A 22,292-nucleotide genomic window follows, 5' to 3' on the forward strand; every position below is an offset into this window, starting at 1 on the left:
CCCCTACTAGTGGCACAAAGTCAACATTACTGTTTGACTGAACAATCTGACAGATCGATCCATAGCCCCCCTTTAGTTCATGCATTAACATCATGCATCATGACACAAATGGGACAAGATGTCACTTAGTTTCCTCAGTAATAGCAATGACATATTCCCATTAGCTATTGCCTCTATGCCGGTTCCCCAAAAAGATTGCTATCTTTCTAAAGGACATACAAAGGGAAAACACAATCTAATGTCTCTGTGGACCCCGGACATGTATTTTAATCCCATGAGTAAAAGTCCTGCAACCAGGCTAAACCGTAACTAGACACAATCTGGATGAGAGAAATGTGTTAGGGCCAGATGTAAAGGCAAGTGGTCCTGTGTCCGGCAGGTATGAGGAGGACTATGAGCGTCTGCAGGCGGTGAACGAGCTGTTGGAGTCTGAGGAGTCTCCTCTGCCGCACGCCGCCCTGCAGCAGTGGCTCCAGAAGCTTGACGTCGGCTGGAACAAGCTGCTGGAGATGTGGGAGAGCAGGAGGGAGGTGCTGGTCCAGGCTCACATCTTCCACCTGTTCCTGCGGGATGTCAAACAGGCCGAGTCCTTCCTCAACAACCAGGTGAGCCATACAAGATTAAGATTAAACCGGACGGACAAACCCCGTCTTTATTTGTCACAAACACTGTGGTATGCACACATGCCCGGCGGCCAGTACACACACACACATGCTTTGGAGGCGCCGTGAAATTTGTCCTCCGCGTTTGACCCATCCTGGCTCGTCCTCCTCCATGGTCAGGCCAGGAGCGGTGGGCAGCTGCAGTGAGAAGCCCGGGGACCAACTTCCGCTGCTGGTCAGATGATGATCTTCTGCATGTTTTTAGTTGGGGGTTATATATGGAGGAATCCCAGGGAGCATGGCAAGAACATGCAAACAAACGGACAGCAGGGGGCCATAAAGGAAGTGCCTCCAGACACGTGTTAAAGGGCCACTTTGCCCATATTCAACCAGCTTTGTATCATGACAAAATCAGTAGTACTGTATATGCAAATTAACTATGTTCATGTCGCCTAGACTGAGAGCTCCTTGTTCATTTGCAGAACTTCCTGGACCATTATGATGTCATTTGGTGATGCCATTTGGTGATAGTGATAGTATTAGGCCCTTTTCACGGGGGCCATTTTGTGTCGAAAAGGCAGGATAAACACAGGTGCAAGCAAAACTAATGAGGGTTTCCAACTTCCAATCATGGAAGTTGGAAACCCTCATTACAGTGAGCAGGTCACGGAAAAAATCGTGACCTGCTCACGATTCAGTAGGTCACGGGTTGGCTTTGTTCCAGCCTTAAAACTCGTTATGTAAGGATTTTTGGAAATGTCTATGGAGAAATGAATGGCGAACTCACTTCCGGGGGAAGACATGTCACGTGCCTGTTCAGCTCTATTCATTTCTGGTGTTGGAAAATCTAAAGTAAAAGCTAAACATGAGCATGCTGTGTGTGTTTACTGATGCCACGTTACTTAACCTAAGCCAGGGGTGCCCACACTTTTTCAGCTTGGGAGCTACTTTTAAAATGACCAAGTCAAAGTGATCTACCAAACATATTTATTTATATATATATACACTGAGTATACAGTGGAAAACAGTGGAACAGTGGAAAAACAGTGGAAACAGTGGAAAAACAGTGGAAAAACAGTGGAAACAGTGGAAAAACAGTAAAAAAAAAAAAAAAAAAAAAAAAAAAATCTTTCTTCCTCAATGCCATGCGATCGACCACACTACCTTCGCGATCGACCGGTCGATCGCGATCGACGTATTGGGCACCCCTGACCTAAGCCAATAATAATACAGCATCAAAGTCCAAAAAAGCTTTGGGTAAAGTGGAAATAAGGCAGATAACAATGTGAGTGATGCCGTTTTACTGGGCATTTTACAGGAGGTAATAGAGGTGGGAGGTTTTACTGGCTCTGTCCACACGCTCCCATAATAAACAATGGTTACGTTTCCCGACTCTCCCTGTTCAACTGTGTGGTCTTTGTGTATGAATTGGCTGTCTGACTGCAGCAGAGCTTCATAGAGATACACTGTGTTGACTGTTTGCCTGGATGGCCTGGGTGTGGCTGGCTCAGTTCTGCCAGACTCTGTCCTCAGAGAGACAGGGAGAGAAAAGGGGGAGAGAGAGAGAGCTAGAAAATCGCTGTGCAGCATTATTGAGACATAAAATTGCTATGACTGGAACATCCATCTGTGTGTATGTGTGCGTGTCTCTTTTTGTAACAGTATCCGTGCGTTATGTGATATTAGAGCAGGGCCGGACATGCAGCATCTTCTAGTAACTCTAGATCTACGCTGTAGCTTCACGATAATGTGTACCCTGGCCACCTGCCACTGCTGAGAAGTGTGTGTGTGTGTGTGTGTGTGTGTGTGTGCGCGCGCACGTGCCCGCGTGCGTGCGTGTGTGTGTGTGTGTGTATGTAGCTAAAATTATTTCTCAACTTTATTCACAGGATATTCCAGATCTAACAGAATACTATCGAGTCAATTCTGATTGGCTAGATATGTCCATTATTTCTCAATTACAAATAGGAATAGATCAAAAAACAGATACAAAAAGTTTGCAACCCATAATTTACAAGATTTTATCTTAGTTGTGAAGCATATTTGGAAAATGGAGTGATATGAATACAATGCAGTTATACAATAAAACATCATATTGCAATTACTGTATTTATTTGACAGATTATTGCAGTTTCTGATTTTCATTATAATTCCAGTGTAGTTTTAGCACAATGTGGGAACATCTGTTTTTTAACCTCCTCCTGATGACCGATCTCATATTATTTATTTTTCTGGGAAATAAGTAAATACGGTAATTTAGGGAAGTTTGTTTGACAGACACTTCTCACTCTCAGTTCTTCTCCTCCCCATTGTGTGTATTATGAAATAGAATACAAAATGCCTATAATCCGTAGCAGTCTTTGGGAAGTTGATATCACAATATAATATGACTTCAACACATTTTCCAGACCTATAGATGAGTCTGTGTCTGTTTACGACATAATGTACAAACCAAGATCAGAAGATACAGAACCACAGATCTGGCAGTCTGCATTGTTTACAGACTCAGTATCACACAGCAGTTTGCTTTCCTCATCTGAAATGTCACAAGGCATTGCTGTCCAGACTCCTGTGTTTGTGTGTGTGTGTGTGTGAGTGTGCGTGTGCGTGTGCGTGCGCGTGTGCATGTTTGCCAGGGCATGTGTCTCTTTAGGTTTGCTAACCAATCTGTACCAGGGACCCAGCTCTTCACATTAGCCTGGGGGGGTTAGAAAGGGGGACATTTTCTTCTCCAATAACTATCAAAGACTCTCCAGGCTGTAGATCTCTGTCTGATTAGAGACTGTATAGATATATAATGACAGCTTGTATTGTTAGGATTCAGTTGAAGTTGCAGTCCAAAATGACTGACAACACAAAATGTAAAAAAATCAAAGCAACCTTGCTAGTTAAAAGATAGTGCTGCTGCTGTTTTAGTGCTCTTCTTACAAAAGGCCAAATGCAGAACCAGCGTTATCACCATGGCAATCAGTCTTCTGGACAAGTAGTTATAGCTAATTAAACTCTTGGCAGTGTGTTTTGTGAGAGAGAGTTTATGTGTATGATCTCTTCAACCGATATGGGTTTGAAGGCCGATGCTGAAAGCCGATATTTTGCATCAATTCTTTACGCTATATATTCCACTTTGAGTATTTTGATGGCAAAACATTCCCCAAACTTACAGTACAAGGATCAGTACATCTCTACTGTATGTCCTTATTTCAGTGCCTGTATGGAGGCCCGACCAAGCCGGAGGTAACACGGGCTCAAACCTGCAACCCTCATGTTGGTAGGCAGATAGTCTGAATCGACGGAAGCAAGCTGCGGGTATAAGCTCTGCCATTGGCTCTGACCATTTCAGTCGGAGCGAAGGGAAATCCCTTTCCATTCCCTGCCTGTCCACTCTCAAATGCCTCTGCCGCTGTGAAACAACAACAACAATGCTAGCTAGCAAGCTAGCAACCTACACAGAAAATGAGAAAGAATTGGACGAAGATTTGGATGTCCAATAAAGCAGGCCTGCTTGGTACTTTCAGTGGATGGTTCTAAAGATAACAGAGCATTTTCTTTTCCCGCTCTACCAGAATGAGAGTGAGTTCAGCCAGACTCTCTCCTGCACTGGTACAGCACGAAATGAAGTGTGGAGATAGTCTGGCAAGTGAGACTAGTAGGCAGGGAATGATCTCCATACCTTAACTGTATGTTTTCCCTGCCTTGGTCCTCCAGGAATCGGCCCTGGCCCACGTGGAGCTGCCCACCACAGTGGAAACAGTGGAAGCCGCCATCAAGAAACACAAGGACTTCACCACCACCATGGAGCTCAACCTGCACCGCATCAAGGCTGTGATCGAGGCCGGGGAGAGCCTGATCAGCCAGAGCAACATCTACTCCGAACGCATCAGGGAGCGCGTCGACACGCTCGCCAACAGGTACGACTGGCCTGCATGCAGAAAACACATGGAAAGGAGGATGTGTCATCATCATTAAGTTTGATAGGGAGCGAGTTGGAGCAAATGAGGCTAACATGAGGCTTTGCACCGGAAAATTTTGGATTTATCGAAAAGTTGAATAGTATGACAAAGCTTCAAAATGTTGCATCCAAATTGGTCAGGCCTTTATCAGTAATGGAATATTTCAATATCCAGCAAAATAAAATAAAAACTATTTTATTTATTGTTATGGGCAGTGCAGACTTCATTCAAGGGTTGAGGTCTCCGCTTTGACCCCAAAATGCTTTGTGTGCCCTGATATCTCCAACTATACTGACTGAGTGTGTGCAGACAGCAGCAGGAATACAGGAAAGGAGAGGGGAATCCTAGATCATTAGCATAAACGAAAAAACACACATACAGTTTTGCTTTTTGCATTTTGCTTTAATGCCGACAATCATTGCTCAACATTTTTTAAATCGTGTTATCTTGTAATGAAAGGTCTTAAGATCGCTAACAACCACAATACTATTCAGTATTCACGAGTTTTATTTTCATCTCATAGAAGGTGTCGTTCTTTCCTTAAATCTCCTTTGGGACTGAGACTATTTTCTTGTAGTAAACAGTCAGTGCCACACTGTGCGGTGCTCGCCGTGCGCTGAGCTGATTATACTAAGCAGCTGCCCAAACACAATAGAAGAAGAAAAAGAAGAATAGCGGGCAGGGATGACAAAGCTGGAGGGACTGCTGAATGAAACAAACACAATGAACAGAGTGACACCTGACCATGAAATCTATATGATAGGTGAGCTCTGTGTGTGTGTGTGTGTGTGTGTGTGTGTGTGTGTGTGTGTGTGTGTGTGTGTGTGTGTGCCGCAGTGGGGGTTGGGGTGTTTATGTGGGCATATGGGGGGTAGGGTAGGCTTTGAAATAGCAATATGGAAAGCCATATGGTTTTTGAATTCAATTAACAACACAATATATTATGTGAGGTGCTTTGATAAACAGTATAATCACCTACAGTAGGGGTCTTCAACCTTTTTCAGCCCAAGGACCCCTTGGTTGACAGCGAAACAGAGCAGGGACCCCCTACCATTTAAAATAAAATTGTGTTACATTTTAAGTTTGGCCAATAATAACATCTATAATCCAGCGCACATGAGGATATCAGGTTTGACACTTCTTTTTATTAATAGATTACATTAAAAAAGCAAGGAGTAAACAATGCATTTCGAACATAGATTAATCAGATTTGCTTTGTAGATCATTTTTGTCAAAAGTAGCTTATTATTACCTATTAATGCTGAGTTTACTCAATTTAGGCAACTCAGTATTATTATTATTTTTTCTCAAACTACTTTGACAAAAATTGCCTGTTGAAGACCACTGACCTACAGTATGTTGTCTGTGGGTATGTGCAGGTACTGATCATTTTTGACAAATGTCAACCAATTCCATCTGAGACCATAATTGCAGCACAGCGCCAGACTACAGCCTTTTTTACATAGTGATTTTGTGGATTTGAGGTTTTTCAGTAACATTTTTCAATTCATGTGAGCTTCTGACACCATGTCCGTCTACGGACATGTGACAAAGTTTTAACAACTTGGATTAGTTTTGTAAAGTAGCTCGTTTTCAGAAATATAAATTCACATTTTTCACTTTAATTCACTACATGTGCCAAGTGACCCATATAAAAAAGTCAGTGCAAATCAGTTACCAATGGGGTCTCTAAAGAAGATGGTAAACCATGTACGGTAGCCTAATGCACAAAAAAGTAGTTATTTGCTATAAATAGTAAATAGTGACATGATTTATAGCAAATACGGTAAATATCTTATTTCATGCATTATATGATTTCCCACCTTTTCTGTTGGATAAATAATAAAATCACATTGTCACAATAGAGATGAGGATACTAATTAGAACAATTTCAAAATATCATTAGGTTGTAAGTAAAAACCCCATCTTATCATATACAGTACAGTATGGTCATGGTACCATTTTGTGCTATGGGACAGTATAAATCTTAGTTATTTTACCTTTGAACTAAGTCCCCTGTCTGTCTGTCTGTCTGTCCCTCTCTCAGGGGGAACCAGAACAGAGACCTGGCCCAGCAATGGCTGGAGAAACTCAACGACATGTGGGAGCTCCAGAGGTTTCAGCAGGACTGTCACGAGGTATGAGACCCACACATGCGCACTGCAGGCTGGTGACAGGGCTATGAAGGCTTGACACTGAGGGGAGAATTACAGCAGTTTAGCAGCATTTTTCATAGGGAAAGGGTGAACAGGATAGGATGGCAAGCCTTTTGGTTAAAGCATCGATTGTAAAAAAAAAAAAGTGGACGTAGTGAGTGTCACATCACCCATACATGTAGGTTTCTGAAGGGCCGTTTTGAAGCCAAACGTTGGCGTCTACAAGCACTGCCATGTTGACATGTTTTGGAGCTGGAGCAGCCAGAGGGAAGCTGAGGGTTTACCAGAGTTTTATAACCATTGTATTCCATTAATGATGCAATTATTTAGACACATATTAGAAGAAGTGAAATTAGCTACTAAGTCCATCATCTTGTCGTGATCCAGACCTGGCAAAAAAAACTAAATAGCAGACAAGGTATTTTACTGAGAGTCCAAGTATTTACAATGGGCTCTATGGCCAGAATGTGCAGATTAGAGTGAGCTTGGCTTGTGGAGGCCGAGGCTGAGGCTCATTGCAGCATGGATGTGGCGGGGCTGAAAGGGTGGAGCCCGGTCGAGGCATAGGAGGACTTGAGGTCCCAGGTTCGAGGCTGACGGCTGGCGAGCTGGAGACGGCACGGCACAGTCAGTGAGCGTTGGCAGGAATGTCTATGAGAGGAGAGGAGAGCAGCTATCAGTCCAAAGTCAGCAGCACAACAGAACCTTGAGTTTAGCTGGATGAGTAACTTCAACTTGAACTAGACTATGAATCACTTTTTGAAAATGATACAATACGAGCAGTGTGTGTCTGGACTAACCGACAAGCTAACAGGAAGTTCTCCCATTAGTAGTTTAACGATCTGACGCCTGTCTCAGCTTGTCGACTTGCTTATGAAGCCCAGTGATTGACAGCCATGCCTCCAGCATCGCCATAGGTTGAGGCGATGTCTCGTCATAGACGCTGGGATAGCTGGCTCAGCCTGGCTGGGGGCGTGGTCAGGGTGGGGTAAATCCCCCATTCTATCCATTCAGCAAAGTTAGAATTCAGCTGCTAGCCCAGCCCAGGCAGACATGATCAGGGATTTGACAACCGCAGTAAACGCACATCTGAACAGACGTCTTGTGGTCTGCTCTAGAATCCCCAAACCTGTAGTTTAGAGCCGCAGCACCGTCCTTTTGGTGAGTCAGAACATTGAGATATATGGGCGGTTTTACCCCACTTGCGCCAGCCGTATAACATTTTGTGGGCGTTCCCACACATGCCGACTGTCTCTATGCTCCATCAGCCCTAGATCAAAGACAGGTGTGAGAGCAGAGAGGCCACGCCTCCAACATCGCCATGCTCATCAGCCCTAGATCAGAGACAGGTGTGAGAGCAGAGAGGCCACGCCTCCAACATCGCCATGCTCCATCAGCCCTAGATCAGAGACAGGTGTGAGAGCAGAGAGAGGGAGAGGGAGGAGACCCTAGCAGACATAAAGGAACTCCAGCTTTCAGCCACTTGGAAGTGCAAATGTTTCCCACATGTGCTCCCATAAGATTTTGCCCACTTGGCATATACAGTAATTGGCCGTTATTGGCCAAATGTCACAAAATAATTGGAAAATCTCAAACCGGCCCCAAATCACTGGCTGACCTCTACTCTGTACTTGAATCTCTCATTATAATAATGTGGCTCTATAATATTGATCCCCCTCCAGTTCATAAATCTTCTCCACTGTCTGTTCTAAACAGCCGGTGTCTGGTCGCAGTGGTCGCTCTTTCATGGGGAAGATCCTCTGCTGCACAGGAAGTGATGCGTTGTACGCTTCCGGTTTGTTTGGAATCAACAGAAGCAGAAGAACTGGGTAGTGAGCATGAGCAGCGATAGCCACTATATGACTGAACACTACAGACAGAGAAAATAGAAACTCAAAACACAAAGGTGGTAGAGAGTTGGGGTTCGAGGGCTGGGTAAGTGGAGTGGCTAGGGGGATAGACCAGAACTGCGGCGCGTCTTCAAGCGTCCAGCGCCAAGGCCGCGCCCCTTTTTAGGGGAAATCCACCATAGTAAAAGACGGTACAAGAAGCCGAAACCACTTCAAACAAACTATTTAAAACGGTTTAATTTGATAGAGATATGCTGAAGAGTTGCTGTGTTGTTATAGTTTCACTAACAATAATAAATAAAAAAAAGGTCTGCGATAGATAAGTAGGGGTGACACTGTGGACGATGCATGTAACCTGGTGGAAACTGGATACAGCGTTCATATAAGGCAAGTACCTCGTGTCGATGTATCTTGCGCATTCTATGGCCGGCCGAGTTGAAATAATATTGTCATGTCATGGTGTCTTTTGGTAATTTATAAACTAAATTAATTCTGTTATTTTTCTATAGATTTTTTTGGTACTGCTATTTTACATTGAAGTCAACGCGAGTGGCTTGTGTTGTCCCCTAAAAAGGGGCTTTCATGTTTTGCAAATGTTTTGCAAATTACCCGGATGTGCTGGTCTGGTCTATATGGGGGGGAGGAGGCCTGGGTAAGTGGAGTGGCTAGGGGGATATGGGGTGGAGGAGGGCTGGGTAAGTGGAGTGGCTAGGGGGATATGGGGCGGAGGCGGGCTGGGTAAGTGGAGTGGCTAGGAGGATATGGGGTGGGAGGGGTGCTGGGTAAGTGGAGTGGCTAGGGGGATATGGGGGGAGGAGGGCTGGGTAAGTGGAGTGGCTAGGGCACACATGGGCAACATACGGCCCGCGATGGAATTGCATTTTTTTTTTTTTTTTTTTTACAGTGCACCTGAACGCAACATGCAAGATACCCGCTGAATAAGTGTCCAAATGTTCATGTCATTCTGGCCAATACTCTTCTGTTATAGCATTTCAGTCTGGAATATGGAATATCTTTCAATAATATTTATGACTAAAAGGCTAAAAGTAATCTCATGTGTAAGAAATGACTGTTCTACATTGAAGTAGAAATTTAAATAATTAACTTGTTGGTTTTGGATTTATTTAGCTTCAAGAGTGCATTTTTGTTCTTGTGTGACCCTCAACACAGGCTTTGAGAATCCCGGGCCACTTATTGATACTTATGCTTAAATTAACCCACTCATATTCTGGTTTATTTCAAGAAAAACATTTCGGCTAGTGGAAATTCTAATTGGCTGGTAACTTTAAAATCTAGCAGCCATATTGGCAGGTGGTGAAAAAAGTTCATTTCAAGCCCTGCAGGGAGAGCAGGTGGTGACATAGGAGTGAGTGAGAAAAGGATCAAATATTGGTGGTTAAGACTGAATAATGACATCACAATTGTTAATTTAAAATGAGTTATTCCCCTAAACCTGGCTTCAAATGCCCCAAATTTTTCACGCTGGCGCCGTTCAGCCCTCAGCAAAATCTGGTAGCGAGGACACTTTTTTTGTGGCCCTCTCTATCATCAAAGTTGCCCATCCATGGGTTACGGCATGACAATATTTGTTCGGCCCCCGGCAACAATCTGGGTTTGTCATGTGGCCCCCCATGAAAAATGCCCACCCCTGGGCTAGGGGGATATGGGGGGGGGGGGGGTGGAGGGCTGGGTAAGTGGAGTGGCTAGGGGATGTGGGGGGGAGGAGGCCTGGGTAAGTGGAGTGGCTATGGGGGGAGGGCTGGGTAAGTGGAGTGGCTAGGGGGATATGGGGGAGGGCTGGGTAAGTGGAGTGGCTAGGGGGATATGGGGGAGGGCTGGGTAAGTGGAGTGGCTAGGGGGATATGGGGGGAGGGCTGGGTAAGTGGAGTGGCTAGGGGGATATGGGGGGAGGGCTGGGTAAGTGGAGTGGCTAGGGGGATATAGGGGGTGGGCTGGGTAAGTCGAGTGGCTAGGGGGATATGGGGGGAGGGCTGGGTAAGTGGAGTGGCTAGGGGGATATGGGGGGGGTGGAGAGCTGGGTAAGTGGAGTGGCTAGGGGGATATGGGGGGAGGAGGGCTGGGTAAGTGGAGTGGCTAGGGGGATATGGGGGGAGGAGGGCTGGGTAAGTGGAGTGGCTAGGGGCGTATGGGGGGGATGAGGCCTGGGTAAGTGGAGTGGCTAAGGAGATATGGGGGGGAGGAGGCCTGGGTAAGTGCAGTGGCTAGGGGGATATGGGGGGGGGAGGTGTCGTAGGGGGAGTGGCGCCGTGGGCTTAATGGTTTGCTGGGAAGAGGAGGTTTGTCTCTCTGCCAAGTCACAGCTTGGCTCTGGGCTAGAACCTTATTTAGTTTCAGCAACTTTCTCTGCTTGGCTCTCCTGAATAATTCACCAGCACAGCTCCTCATCACTAATTCAAAGGGGAACGAGTGTATCTCACTGTGCACGTGTGTGTGTGTGTGTGTGTGTGTGTGTGTGTGTGTGTGTGTGCGCGTGCGTGCGTGCGTGCGTGCGTGTGCGTGTGCGTGTGCGTGTGTGTGTGGGTATGGGTGTGTGGGTAGGTGTGTGTGTGGGTTTGAGAGAGTTAGTGAGTGAGTGAGTGAGTGAGTGAGTGAGTATGCGTGTTTCATCCAGCACATCCTTACCTGCTGATATGGATGTCCGCGTACATACAGTATGCATGAGGAGAGTTACTTCCCTGTGTGTGATGGGTGAATTGCTGCCTTCAAATGGGATCATGTTTACCATGTTCATGAGAAGAGTCCATATGAACGCCCCACTCAGGGTCCACAATTAACACGTGACAAGCGCAGGGGGGGGGGCGGGGGGGTAATTTTTGGTTTGGCGGATAAAAAAAATAATTAGGCCCATCCGCCACATAATGTGGAATCACAGCATAGTTTTTATGTACTTAGACCCGCTGAGACTAATGTGACCCTCGCTGTCCACCGTACCTATTGTGATTCATTGAATCAAATCAAAGCAGCGCTGAATCAAAACAAGCAGGCAGCAGCTCACCACTATTTCATGCTTTCTTCCTACACAATGTCGAGAAACATCTGCAGTATGTCGTGTTTGAGATGTGTTCAACTCTTGGAGAGGCGCGCTGCTTGTCGGTGTCACTTTTTTTGACAGCAACAAATAAGCATTGTGTCTGTGCGTGTTGGAAGAGCTCTGCACATGATTTCCAAAACATCTCCAAAGCAGTCTGACCTGAGGAAAACGCTCCCTGTGGACACGCGGCCTTACTGGATAAAAGAAGGATCCGCACACCAAAAAAGCTCCTGTTAGCTGCATGGTGTTTTCTGTGCGTGAGGTTTGGAGCACACAGCTCTTCCTCAGATGCTTTCTGATAGATGTGATGTCATCTATCAGAAATTATTCCCACGCATTAATTTGTCACAATGGACCTTTTTGGTATGACTCCTCATCCTTTTCACATCAGGCAATACATTCCTCTCTATCTCCTCTCCTTCCTTCTCATTCAATTCATTTACAGTCTCAAGGGAGCTATCAGGCTGTGACCTTCCCTGACGTCTGCAATCACATGCCTGTGTGTATATGTGTGTGTGCGTGCAGGCATGCGTGCATGTGTGTGTGTGTGTGTGTGTGTGTGTGTGTGTGTGGTGTGTGTGTATGTAATATGCGTCCGTGTCTGTGTGTGTGTGTGTGTGTGTGTGGGTGTGTGTGTATGTATGCGCCCGTGTTTGTGTGTGTGTGTGTGTGTGTGTGATACCTCCAGTAGGAGGTGACAAAGGGAAGGTTAGGGTTAGTAGTGGGGCGTTGGAGAGAAATCTTTACAGGAAAGCGGAGCAGTATTTCTATCAAGCAGCAAATGTATCATTCATAAATCATCCCCCCATCCCATCCTCCACTACCTGTCTCTCCACTATCACCCCCCACTGTCTGGCTGTCTATCCCTCTCTCTCTCTCTGTCTCTCTCCCTCTCTCTCTCTTCCTCTCCCTCTCCCTCTCTCTCTCCCTCTCTCTCTCTCTCTCTCTGCTTCACCACTGCAGCAGCGTCAGCCAGGCAAGCTGAGGCTGGAGACAGGGAACACAGCTGCCTGGGACTACTGCAGAGAGAGAGAGAGAGAGAGAGAGAGAGAGAGATAAAGAGAGAGTGTGAGAGAGAGGGGATGGATGGTGCGTGCGGGAAGGATACAACAAAAGCAGCTGTAGAAGAAGAGTCGTGAGGCTCGGCTGTTCAGTCCCTTGAAGGAGAAAAAATCTTGTTTTCTCTCTCTGTCTGTCTCTGTCTCTCTCTCTCCTACCCTCACCCATCCTTCACCATCTAAAGCCCCGCCCCCTCCTCCCAGCATCACTAGCTGCGACCGGCGAACCCCCTCCTCCCCCCCCCTCCCCAATGATGAATGGGTGGAGGAGGGGCTCCCGTGCCCCCGTTGCCTGCCATTTTATTGTTTTGGGAGGATATTTTTTCTCTTCCGCTCTCTCTCTCTCTCTCTCTCTCTCTCTCTCTGTCATCCTCATTCTTTCCCTCGCCCTACCTCTCTCCCTCCTCACTGATCCTCCCTCGTTCGCTCTCCCCTCTCTCTCTGGGCCGAGCGTAGCCCAGTCCTCAGCAGCACAGGAGAGCAGAGGGGAAGTCTCCAGTCTGTCTCCTCAGCATCAGCACCGGCGTTGTTATTTTAGCTGGAATTTATTTTCCCTCTCGGCACCTTTGTGTGGCCGTCTTTCCTCTCCCGGAGCGAGCAGAAGGCACCTGTCTATCCATCCTGTCTGTCTCTCTCTCCCTCTCTGGGGGAGAGCGGATTAGCTTGTTTGCGGGTTGCATTTGGGGCCCGGGACGCACCACACGACGGGCGAGGATGCGGATACCAGCGGCTGCCCGCACCTGCCACGACCCCGCCGGCCGCTCCCGTTAAACACCGCCGGTAAACTGAGATGATTGGCTTTGGGAGGGGGAGCTGGAGGGGGAAGCTGGGTCACAGCAGAGTGGGATGGAGAGGGCGGGGAGGGTGGAGGTGGAGAGAGACGTGTGTGTGTGTGAGGAGGATGTGATAAGAGAGAGATGAGTATAGTCTCCAATGTTTTGCCGAAGCTGGAAAGGGTTTTTCAGTGTGCCTGTTCACGCTTTATTCCTGCATCGTGTTCCGATTGAGCATTTTATTCTGTGAGTTGAGGTGTGTGTGTGTGTGTGTGTGTGTGTGTGTGTGTGTGTGTGTGTGTGTGTGTGTGTGTGTGTGTGTGTGTGTGTGTGTGTGTTGGTGTTGTGGACTGTGTGCTGTGTACATGTGAATTCCTGCCGCCATGCTTGTTTGGCACACGTGTGTCTGTGTTCATGTGCCTGCTGCTGTGTGTCATTAAATATGCATGTGTGTGGGTTTGACCTTGTATTTCCCACCATAGGTGTCGTGTGTGTGTGTGTGTGTGTGTGTGTGTGTGTGTGTGTGTGTGTACATTTAATCCTGTTATGATTTAATTTCCACGCATACTGTATGTAGTCTAGATCTTGGTTGATGTCCATGTATGAATCATAATACTGTGTGTGTGGTGTGTGTGTGTGTGTGTGTGTGTGTGTGTGTGTGTGTGTGACGTGTGTGTGTGTGTGTGTGTGTGTGTGTGTGTGTGTGTGTGTGTGTGTGTGTGTGCGTGCATCCATGTGAGTGTGCGTGTGTGTGTGTGTGTATGTGTGTGTGCTATATGGGCGGATGCCCATATACTGTAGCTGTTACTCTGCCGTTTTTGATGTGGGCAAAGCGCTGCCTGGAACATTTTTGTGTGTGAGCAGAAATAAATCACAGCATCGTCACCTGAGCAGCTGCTAGCTCAGTAATCAGCTGGTTAGCACTGTGTGTGTGTGTGTGTGTGTGTGTGTGTGTGTGTGTGTGTGTGTGTGTGTGTGTGTGTGTTCTCTCTCACAAATGAGGAATCAGTTTCTGCACTCTAAGAGTTATCTACAGTATTTATGCTCATCCAATATTGACTCTCTCTTTCTCTCTCTCTCCTCCTCCTCTCCTTCTCTCTCTCCCTCAGCTGGGGGACTGGGTGTGTGAGAAGATGCTGATGGCGAGGGACAGCAGCCGAGACGAGACCCAGAAGCTCCATAAGAAATGGCTGAAGCACCAGGCCTTCATGGCCGAGCTCGCCCAGAATAAAGAATGGCTGGAGAAGATCGAGAGGGTGAGTGCTGCTGCTGCTGCTTCTCCAATGCGTCCTCCTGGGGTGGCTGTAGCTCAGGAGGTAGAGCGGGTCATCCACTAATCGCTTTGGATAAAAGAGGTCGGTGGTTCGATTCCCGGCTCCTCCAGTCTGCATGTCGAAGTGTCCATGGGCAAAGACACTGAACCCCAAATTGCTCCCGTTGGTGTGCCAGCACCCTACGTGGTAACCTGCCGCCATCGGTGTGTGAATGGGTGAATGTACCTACTGACTGTAAAGCGCTTTGGATAAAAGCGCTATATAAATGCAGGCCATTTACCATTTTACCATTCCTGCCATTTTGCTGGTTTCCTTTGTTTTGCTTGACAGTTTGCAGGGTCGTTTGTGTGCTGAGTGAGTTTCATGTTCGGAGGCTCCTTGAATCCTATCACCTAAAAGGCACGGTGTAATAATAATAAAAAGTCAGAGCTGTTGGTGAGGTGACTGTTGTTTAGTGCAGCGGCCGCCGACCGGCACTCATACCCCACCGGCTTCCCACCTGCCGACACGGCCAATTGTGTCTGTAGGGACGTCTCACCAAGTCTGAAGTACCGCTGCCGTGATTTGAACCCGGGTCTTCGCGGCGGTAGTGCTAGGTGAGTGCTTTTACGTCTACACTACTCAGACGCCTGCATTATGTTTGATGTAACAGCATAGTACACACATCAGAGCTGATGGAAGAAGTAACAGAATAGGCCTGAGAGGTCGCTGTGAGAGTGCCAGTGTCGGTTTGGGCAAATGTTCAATCGCCCAGCGCTATAACAGAGCAATGACCTCGAAGGAGCTTACATCTATTTCTCCATTGAGTCATCTATTATGCTTCTCTATCCACTCTGTCTCTCCGTCTCTCTGTCTAACTATGTGCTGTTTGAGGGGGCGGGACCTCTGATAAGATGATCTGTTAGGTTTGACCCATCTTTGGTGCTGTTGATTGTTTGCTGGACATGTTTCCATTCGACGCAGCTATGATACAGACAACAAGGTTTGGTCTTTGGCATTCGGTTGTTGGGGGCAGCGCAGTAAGCGGGCAAATTAAATAAGTGTTACTTTGTGATGTCACAAAGTTACAGAAGTCAAAACGGCTTGTTTGGACGCATGTTTCCCTTACACAGCTGCTGTGGATTATGGATATTTGGGGACCATGGAACCATATCTTTAGCCTAGGTAAACCCAGCCCCCACGTGACCTGCTCTCTCAGTTCCCAGTCACTAGCATAGTGACTGAGAACAGGTCTGAGAGCAGGTCACGTGGGGGATGGGTTTACCCAGGCTACCATATCTTATGCCCAGTGGAAGTGCAAGGGCAAAATCTTTGCTAGTTTCTAGCACTCAAAATCTCCCTAAATTGAGAATTTAGACACAGAGTTTTGAATGAATGAATGAATTAATTAATTTTATTTTGGATAATGCAGACATATATATCCAAGGGATAACATGAAAAGTGTGTACACTTATTTCCATCATGGTCGCTGATCTTTAAGAACATGACATACAGTAATATAAGAGTATCAGATAAAACAATACAAATCAGACAAGGGATAAACGGAACTTGAGATTAAAACAAACATACCATAAAACAACGATAGAAACAATAAAACAATAAAAGGAACTAGAAATTAAAACGCATACCATAAAACAACGGGGGACTCTATTCGTATTTTAACCTAGTTTACTCATCAAGAATTTTTTCAAAAGGTTTTTAAAACCATTCAGGGAATTGGCTAGCCTGATTTCGTTGGGGATTTTGTTCCACTCTTCCCCCCCAGAATAGAGGAACGTGCTTCTTCCTACTTTGCTCTTCAAATTAGGCAATTTCAGATCTGCTACACTGGCTCTTGTGTTCCGGCTATGGATGTCCCGGACATATTGGAAGTACTTGTTGAAGTAGTTGGGGCAACGGTCATGTAATATTTTATAAACCATGACAAGTTCCAGCTGTTGGACTCTGTTTTCAACTGGGAGCCAATTCAACTCTTTGAAGTGGGATGGGCCAATGTGCGTTCTTGGGCTGAGGCCAAGGATGACCCTCATGAGTTTGCTTTGGGCTTTTTGGAGTTTGTCTTTTGATTTTTTTGTTATGCCACTGTACCAGTATAAACAGGTGTAGTCATAGTGATTCAAGATTCAAGATTCAAGATTTTTATTGGCACTCCATGGTACAAGTATCACGTGTGAAATTCTTGTGCTGTGGACTCCGTTTACAACATAGTACAAATATAACAGGGCATATGTGTGCAAAAACAACAAGAGACACAACAAGCAATAAGGCAGTATAGTGATAAGACAAGTCAGAGACAGTGGCATATTCACTGCACATAGGTGCACATGTCATGTGCATACTTTAGACGTGCTTAAACATTTTAAATTCGGTGTATTTGACATACAGGTGCAAATAGCATATTCCTTATTAAACATATTCCTTATTAAACATACAATAGTGGCATTGAATTAAGGACGTAGCTAAAGTCCTCATTGTCTTCATGTCCAGGAACTTGGATATTCTTGCTAAATATTTAGTCCTTGCATGAATTTTACCCGTGACGGAGATGGCCATAGCTTCACTCTTCATACACTGATCAAGTTGACTTCCTAGATACGTTACACAATCCTTGTCCTGTAAAATGACACCATTACATTCTACCGAGAGACTGGGTTTGTTCCTTAGTTTAAACTGTGAACCAAAAACAATACATTCAGACTTTCCAAGATGCAGGGACAGTTTGTTGTCACATAGCCAGCTGCTTACTTTCTGTAGCTGATCGCCCAGAGATGTTCCAACTGCTTCCAGGGAGTCTCCAGTTACCAGCAGAGCGGAATCATCCGCGTACAGAAATAAAGGGCATGTACATGCAGCCTCCATATCATTTATATACAGTAAAAATAATAAAGGGCCGATTATGCTGCCCTGGGGGACCCCGCAAGTAAGGACCATGGGTTCTGATAGAGTGCCCCCTACTGCCACCACTTGTCCTACCCGTGAGGTATGCCTTTATAAGCACCAGGGCCTCTTTGCTAAATCCCATAGCTTTTAATTTGTACAGCAGTATGCGGTGGTTTACCGTGTCAAATGCTTTTTGCAGATCGAGCATTGCCATACCACAGTATTTTTCACAATCTATTTCCCTTTTAATGAAGTCCGTTAAGTAAACCAGGCACGTCTCTGTAGAATAGGACTGCCGAAAACCAGATTGAAAGTCAAAAAGAATGTTACATCGATTTACATAGGTCAAGATCTGTTCATACAATACCTTCTCCAGGATTTTGCTAAGTATACATAAAATAGACACAGGCCTGTAATTGCTTTGGTCTACCTTGCTGCCCTTTTTGTAAAGAGCAGTTACCTTGGCTTTTTTGGTCTCTTTGGGATTACAGATTGGGATATTGACAAGTTAATAATGTGTGTTACATAATGGTGTAATCACTTCTGCCGCATCCTTTAAGAACTTTGCTGGAATGGCATCTAAACCAGTAGCTTTATTCGGATCTAGGTCCTTAAGAAGTTTAAAAGTGGTCGCATCCGTTATATGTGTAAAGGAGAACTGCCCCTCAACTATTCAAGGCAAGAGTCTACAGTCTGGTGCTTTTTTTGACAACAGTGCTGCCACCATTTTCGCCTGAAAAAACACCTCCTTGCAACCATAAGATGTCATTCATCAGACCATGACAGCCAATCAGAAGTAGTCTCCTCTCCTCCAAGCCAAAATGGGCAGATTTGCTGTGCGCTGTTGTTGCAATGGAACAATGTATTAGTGGTCACTTCTCATCAATGTAAGTTCTTTGTTTGGAACTGTGCCCATTGGTACTAGAGCTCAACAGGCACGTGACTTTTCGTGACATATCCCGCCCCAGAAGTAATTTTAAGGTTGGAACAAAGCCAACCCGTGATCTACTGAATCGTGAGTGACCATAAAACATTCAGTTTATGCAAGAACAAAAAATAATAATGGGGTGGGGGGGGGGGGGTTTGAAAATTGATGGGCAGGATTAGCCTGGGTAAACCCAGCCTCCATATGACCTCTATGTGCTATCAGTCACAGCACATAGAGGTCACGTGGAGGCTGGGTTTACCCAGGCTAGGGCAGGATACAGTATGTAACAAAATGTAACATGCCTGTTGAGCTCTATGCCCCTTGGAAATAGAAACTGAACGGAGAGATTCCAGACACACAGCAGCCGGCTGCCTGCTTCTCCTGGAGCCCACTCACGTAGCACCAGAACACGCTCGATTTGGGGGCGGAACACGCCAGGATCGGCCAACGCCAACTCCAGTCCCCAGAACTGTCAACTGTCACGCTATGGCCCGCCTCTCAACGCTCTTTCTTTGGGGCGGCTGTGGCTCAGGAGGTAGAGCAGGTCATCCCCGGCTCCTCCAGTCCACATGTCGAAGTGTCCTTGGGCAAGACACTGAACCCCAAATTGCTCCCGATGGCTGTGCCAGCACCCTGCGTGGCAGCTGGCCGCCCTCGGTGTGTGAATGGGTGAATGTAGGCACATTGTAAAGTGCTTTGGATAAAAGCGCTATATAAATGCAGTCCATTTACCATTCTTTCATCTCAGGCAATACTGTATCTGTTTTCAGTCTGATACATCACTGACCCTCGTGCCACTTGGGTTCGTGTGGTCTTTAAAGGATGGCTTTACCTAATCAACCCACTTTGTATCTTTAATAATCTTTAATCTTGGTAATATAAGCACATGCGCAGTGTTTACATCTCTCTGTGTTTTCCTCATGGAGATCTCCCATTTCCTCCTCTGCCAAAGCGCTCCGTTCTGACGCGTTACGCATCACAACGGAGCTGCGGAAGTTGTGCTGGAGAGGCAGAATCTGCTCCGAGGGCGGCTGTTATTGTTTATTTTTATTTTTTAAGTATGTGCACATCCATGGAGAATCCATGGAGAGCCTTAACGAGTCTTAATGACTTGCAGCTGGTGGGGGCGGAGTTTCTGCCAACAGGAGCAGGAGCAAATTCACCGTGAGGTAAACCGAGAGAGAAGGCAAAACACTGGCCATGTGCTTATATTACCTAGATTATATATGATACAAAGTGGGTTGATTACCATCCATAAAGCCATCCTTTAAATGAGAAAAATGAGCTAGACAAGCATCACTGATGTTAATAAACTTTAAACAGCACATCATCAGGATGCAAATGAGCTCATATCAAACTCATGTTAAACAAACACGTGGCAAAAGGGCAAAAGTGTTTGAACATAATTGTCACATTGAAATGATACTGGAGACTGGAGCTTTAAACCGAGAGGACACCGCAACCTTGACCGCGGCACTAAACCTGATAGGATCTGCCTCATATCAAGAGGGCTTATTATGCTGCACATCAGCCTCTTGTGCCAGGTTGTGCTCACTGCAGATGTAAGATGTAATTGGGTTAGCCAGTGGGTTTACTTTGGGCTGTTGTGTTTGGACTGGCTACTGTGAAGAGATGATAATATGCCTCAAATTCCTCCTCTCCGGTGCAACCGTACCTGCTTTTCCTTTCCTCACAGCCTCTTGAACTCATCGCGAATTGTGACCCCACTTTAGGCAAGACGGCAAGACCATGGGCTGTGTGTGTGTGTGTGTGTGTGTGTGTGTGTGTGTGTGTGTGTGTGTGTGTGTGTGTGTGTGTTTAGGCCTGTGAGTGTCAGTGAAGGCGATAACTGAATGACAATAATCTGCTCTTGTACTACAGATGGCACTTAGAGGTCTGACGCTATTGGTTCTGTCCAGAGATTTCTATGTTTCTGTAGTTCAGCTGATTCGTCTCTGATTCTCAGAGGCTTTGCGCCCACTCATGAAATATTTGGATCCACAGAATGTTTTTTGCCTAACTGAAAGATAGAAGCTAATGTACTGTAGGGACATGATTTATTTTGCACATGATCTCACACATATCCAAAAACTGTAAACAGTTTTGCAGGCATTCATTTAGTTTGACAGTTATTCAGCGTTTATGTTGTGGACCAGTGATGTCATTTGTGCATGAATGACTGAACACAGACTAACGTTAGTTGGACGGGGCGGAGACACGTGACTGAAAAGAGGGCAGTTCATGGGGACATTTCATGAACACACGCATTGGGGAAGGTATTAATGAAATCAACATTGATTAATTTAATTAATAAGTTAATTGGATTAACTGACATGAGCAAGATTAAGTCGGTTGGGGGGTGAGGGTAGTGGACCTGTACAAATCATCAGCATCTATCAGACATGTGTGGTATCAGAGGACAGAGGCATCTAACCAATCATTGATTTCCGAGCTATGACATCATGGTCTCTGTGCTCGTCCTATCAGTATGCTGATCACTGTAACATGATTATAACATCAGCTGACGGCTGGAGGCAGCTTCATCCACTGCTGGCCTATACACTGCTCGTTACTTCTCATTACTGTATGCTTGTTGCTGAGGGCCCAGTCATTTTGTGTGTTTGTGTGTGTGTGTGTGTGTGTGTGTGTGTGTGTGTGTGTGTGTGTGTACAATATGTGTGTTGGTGTGTGTCTAATAGGGTTGCACGGTATACCGGTATTAGTATGGTACCGCGGTTCCCTGCCGTTAAAAAGGATACTATACCACGTTAATTTAGTACCGATACTTAAAAAAATGTCATGGGTTGCGTCAGTGTGCGACCGTGGTGTTTGTTAGCGGAGGAGAGAGACACAGCGGCATTACAGTTGAGAGCCTGTCTCCCACCTCACGTGAAGGCAACACAGCCTTGCCTTGAACCAATGGTGACTCGTGAAAAGTGAAAAAAAGCTCTCTCTGACTCTAGTCTGGGCACCTTCCACCCCGCTTTTTGTCATGGGGGCGTAAACCCCGGACCCAGAATTAACACCGGATGGCAATGCGCCTAACAACGTCTTTGTTGCCGTTAGCTTGACGCGGTGATGTTACCTAAACTAGAGTCTGATCAAAACAAAGCTAGCGTTACATAAAACAAAACGTTCATGCAATATGGCATCTCCGCCACCACCGCCTGACACACCGGTCAAAACGGTGAAAGAGGATTCTGATACTTGGGTCAAATTGTCAAGTTAACGTGAAAGTTGACGAGCTAGAAACGCTGCCATCCGGTCTAGGGCGGGCTCTAGGCCGGACCCAGTAGGGTGACAAAATCAATTGTGGGCGGGAGCCAGGCTCTTTCTCGCCGAGAAGAGCCTGGTGACGCGAGGTTACTCTGACTCTGTCTGCTTCATGTGGGGGCGTGTCGACTTTCCTCTTCCCTCTCTGCTCGCTCTCTGGCCACAGTCCTCACTGCAGCACCCCGACACACAGGACAGACGCAGCGAAAATGGCAGCGGCTTCTTCTAGTCTTGCAAGCCGACCAACGCTTGTAGAAAAAGCAGATGCACGAAGCGAAATATGGAAATATTTTGCTTACGTTGCCGACAGCGAAGGCAAGCCCGTGGACACCTCCAAACCAGTGTGTAAAAGGTGCTTCAACGTGACGCAAGCGAAAGGATCAAACACATCGAACCTGGCTAAACATCTTGCCGACAGGCACCCCGACCTGTTCAAAGAGTTTAAAGACCGACGGGTTAGCGAACGTGAACGATAAACATACATGCCCTCAAATAA

The 22,292-nt window shown here is 46.1% G+C and overlaps 1 protein-coding gene across 1 annotated transcript in view; it reads left to right on the forward strand.

The window, feature by feature from the left end:
• Positions 1 to 22,292, forward strand: part of sptbn4b (spectrin, beta, non-erythrocytic 4b) — a gene marked incomplete at both ends in the record, with an annotated part of 110,448 nt that overhangs the window by 38,358 nt on the left and 49,798 nt on the right. Inside the window, 4 exons of the mRNA XM_083636347.1 lie at positions 380 to 605; positions 4,308 to 4,510; positions 6,600 to 6,690; positions 14,551 to 14,697. Of these exons, the coding sequence (XP_083492473.1) occupies positions 380 to 605; positions 4,308 to 4,510; positions 6,600 to 6,690; positions 14,551 to 14,697 (667 nt within the window). The remainder of the gene's footprint in view (positions 1 to 379; positions 606 to 4,307; positions 4,511 to 6,599; positions 6,691 to 14,550; positions 14,698 to 22,292) is intronic.

This window comes from Poromitra crassiceps (genome assembly GCF_964638095.1).
Source record: "Poromitra crassiceps genome assembly, chromosome: 5".
NCBI classification, from domain to species: Eukaryota; Metazoa; Chordata; class Actinopteri; order Beryciformes; family Melamphaidae; genus Poromitra; species Poromitra crassiceps.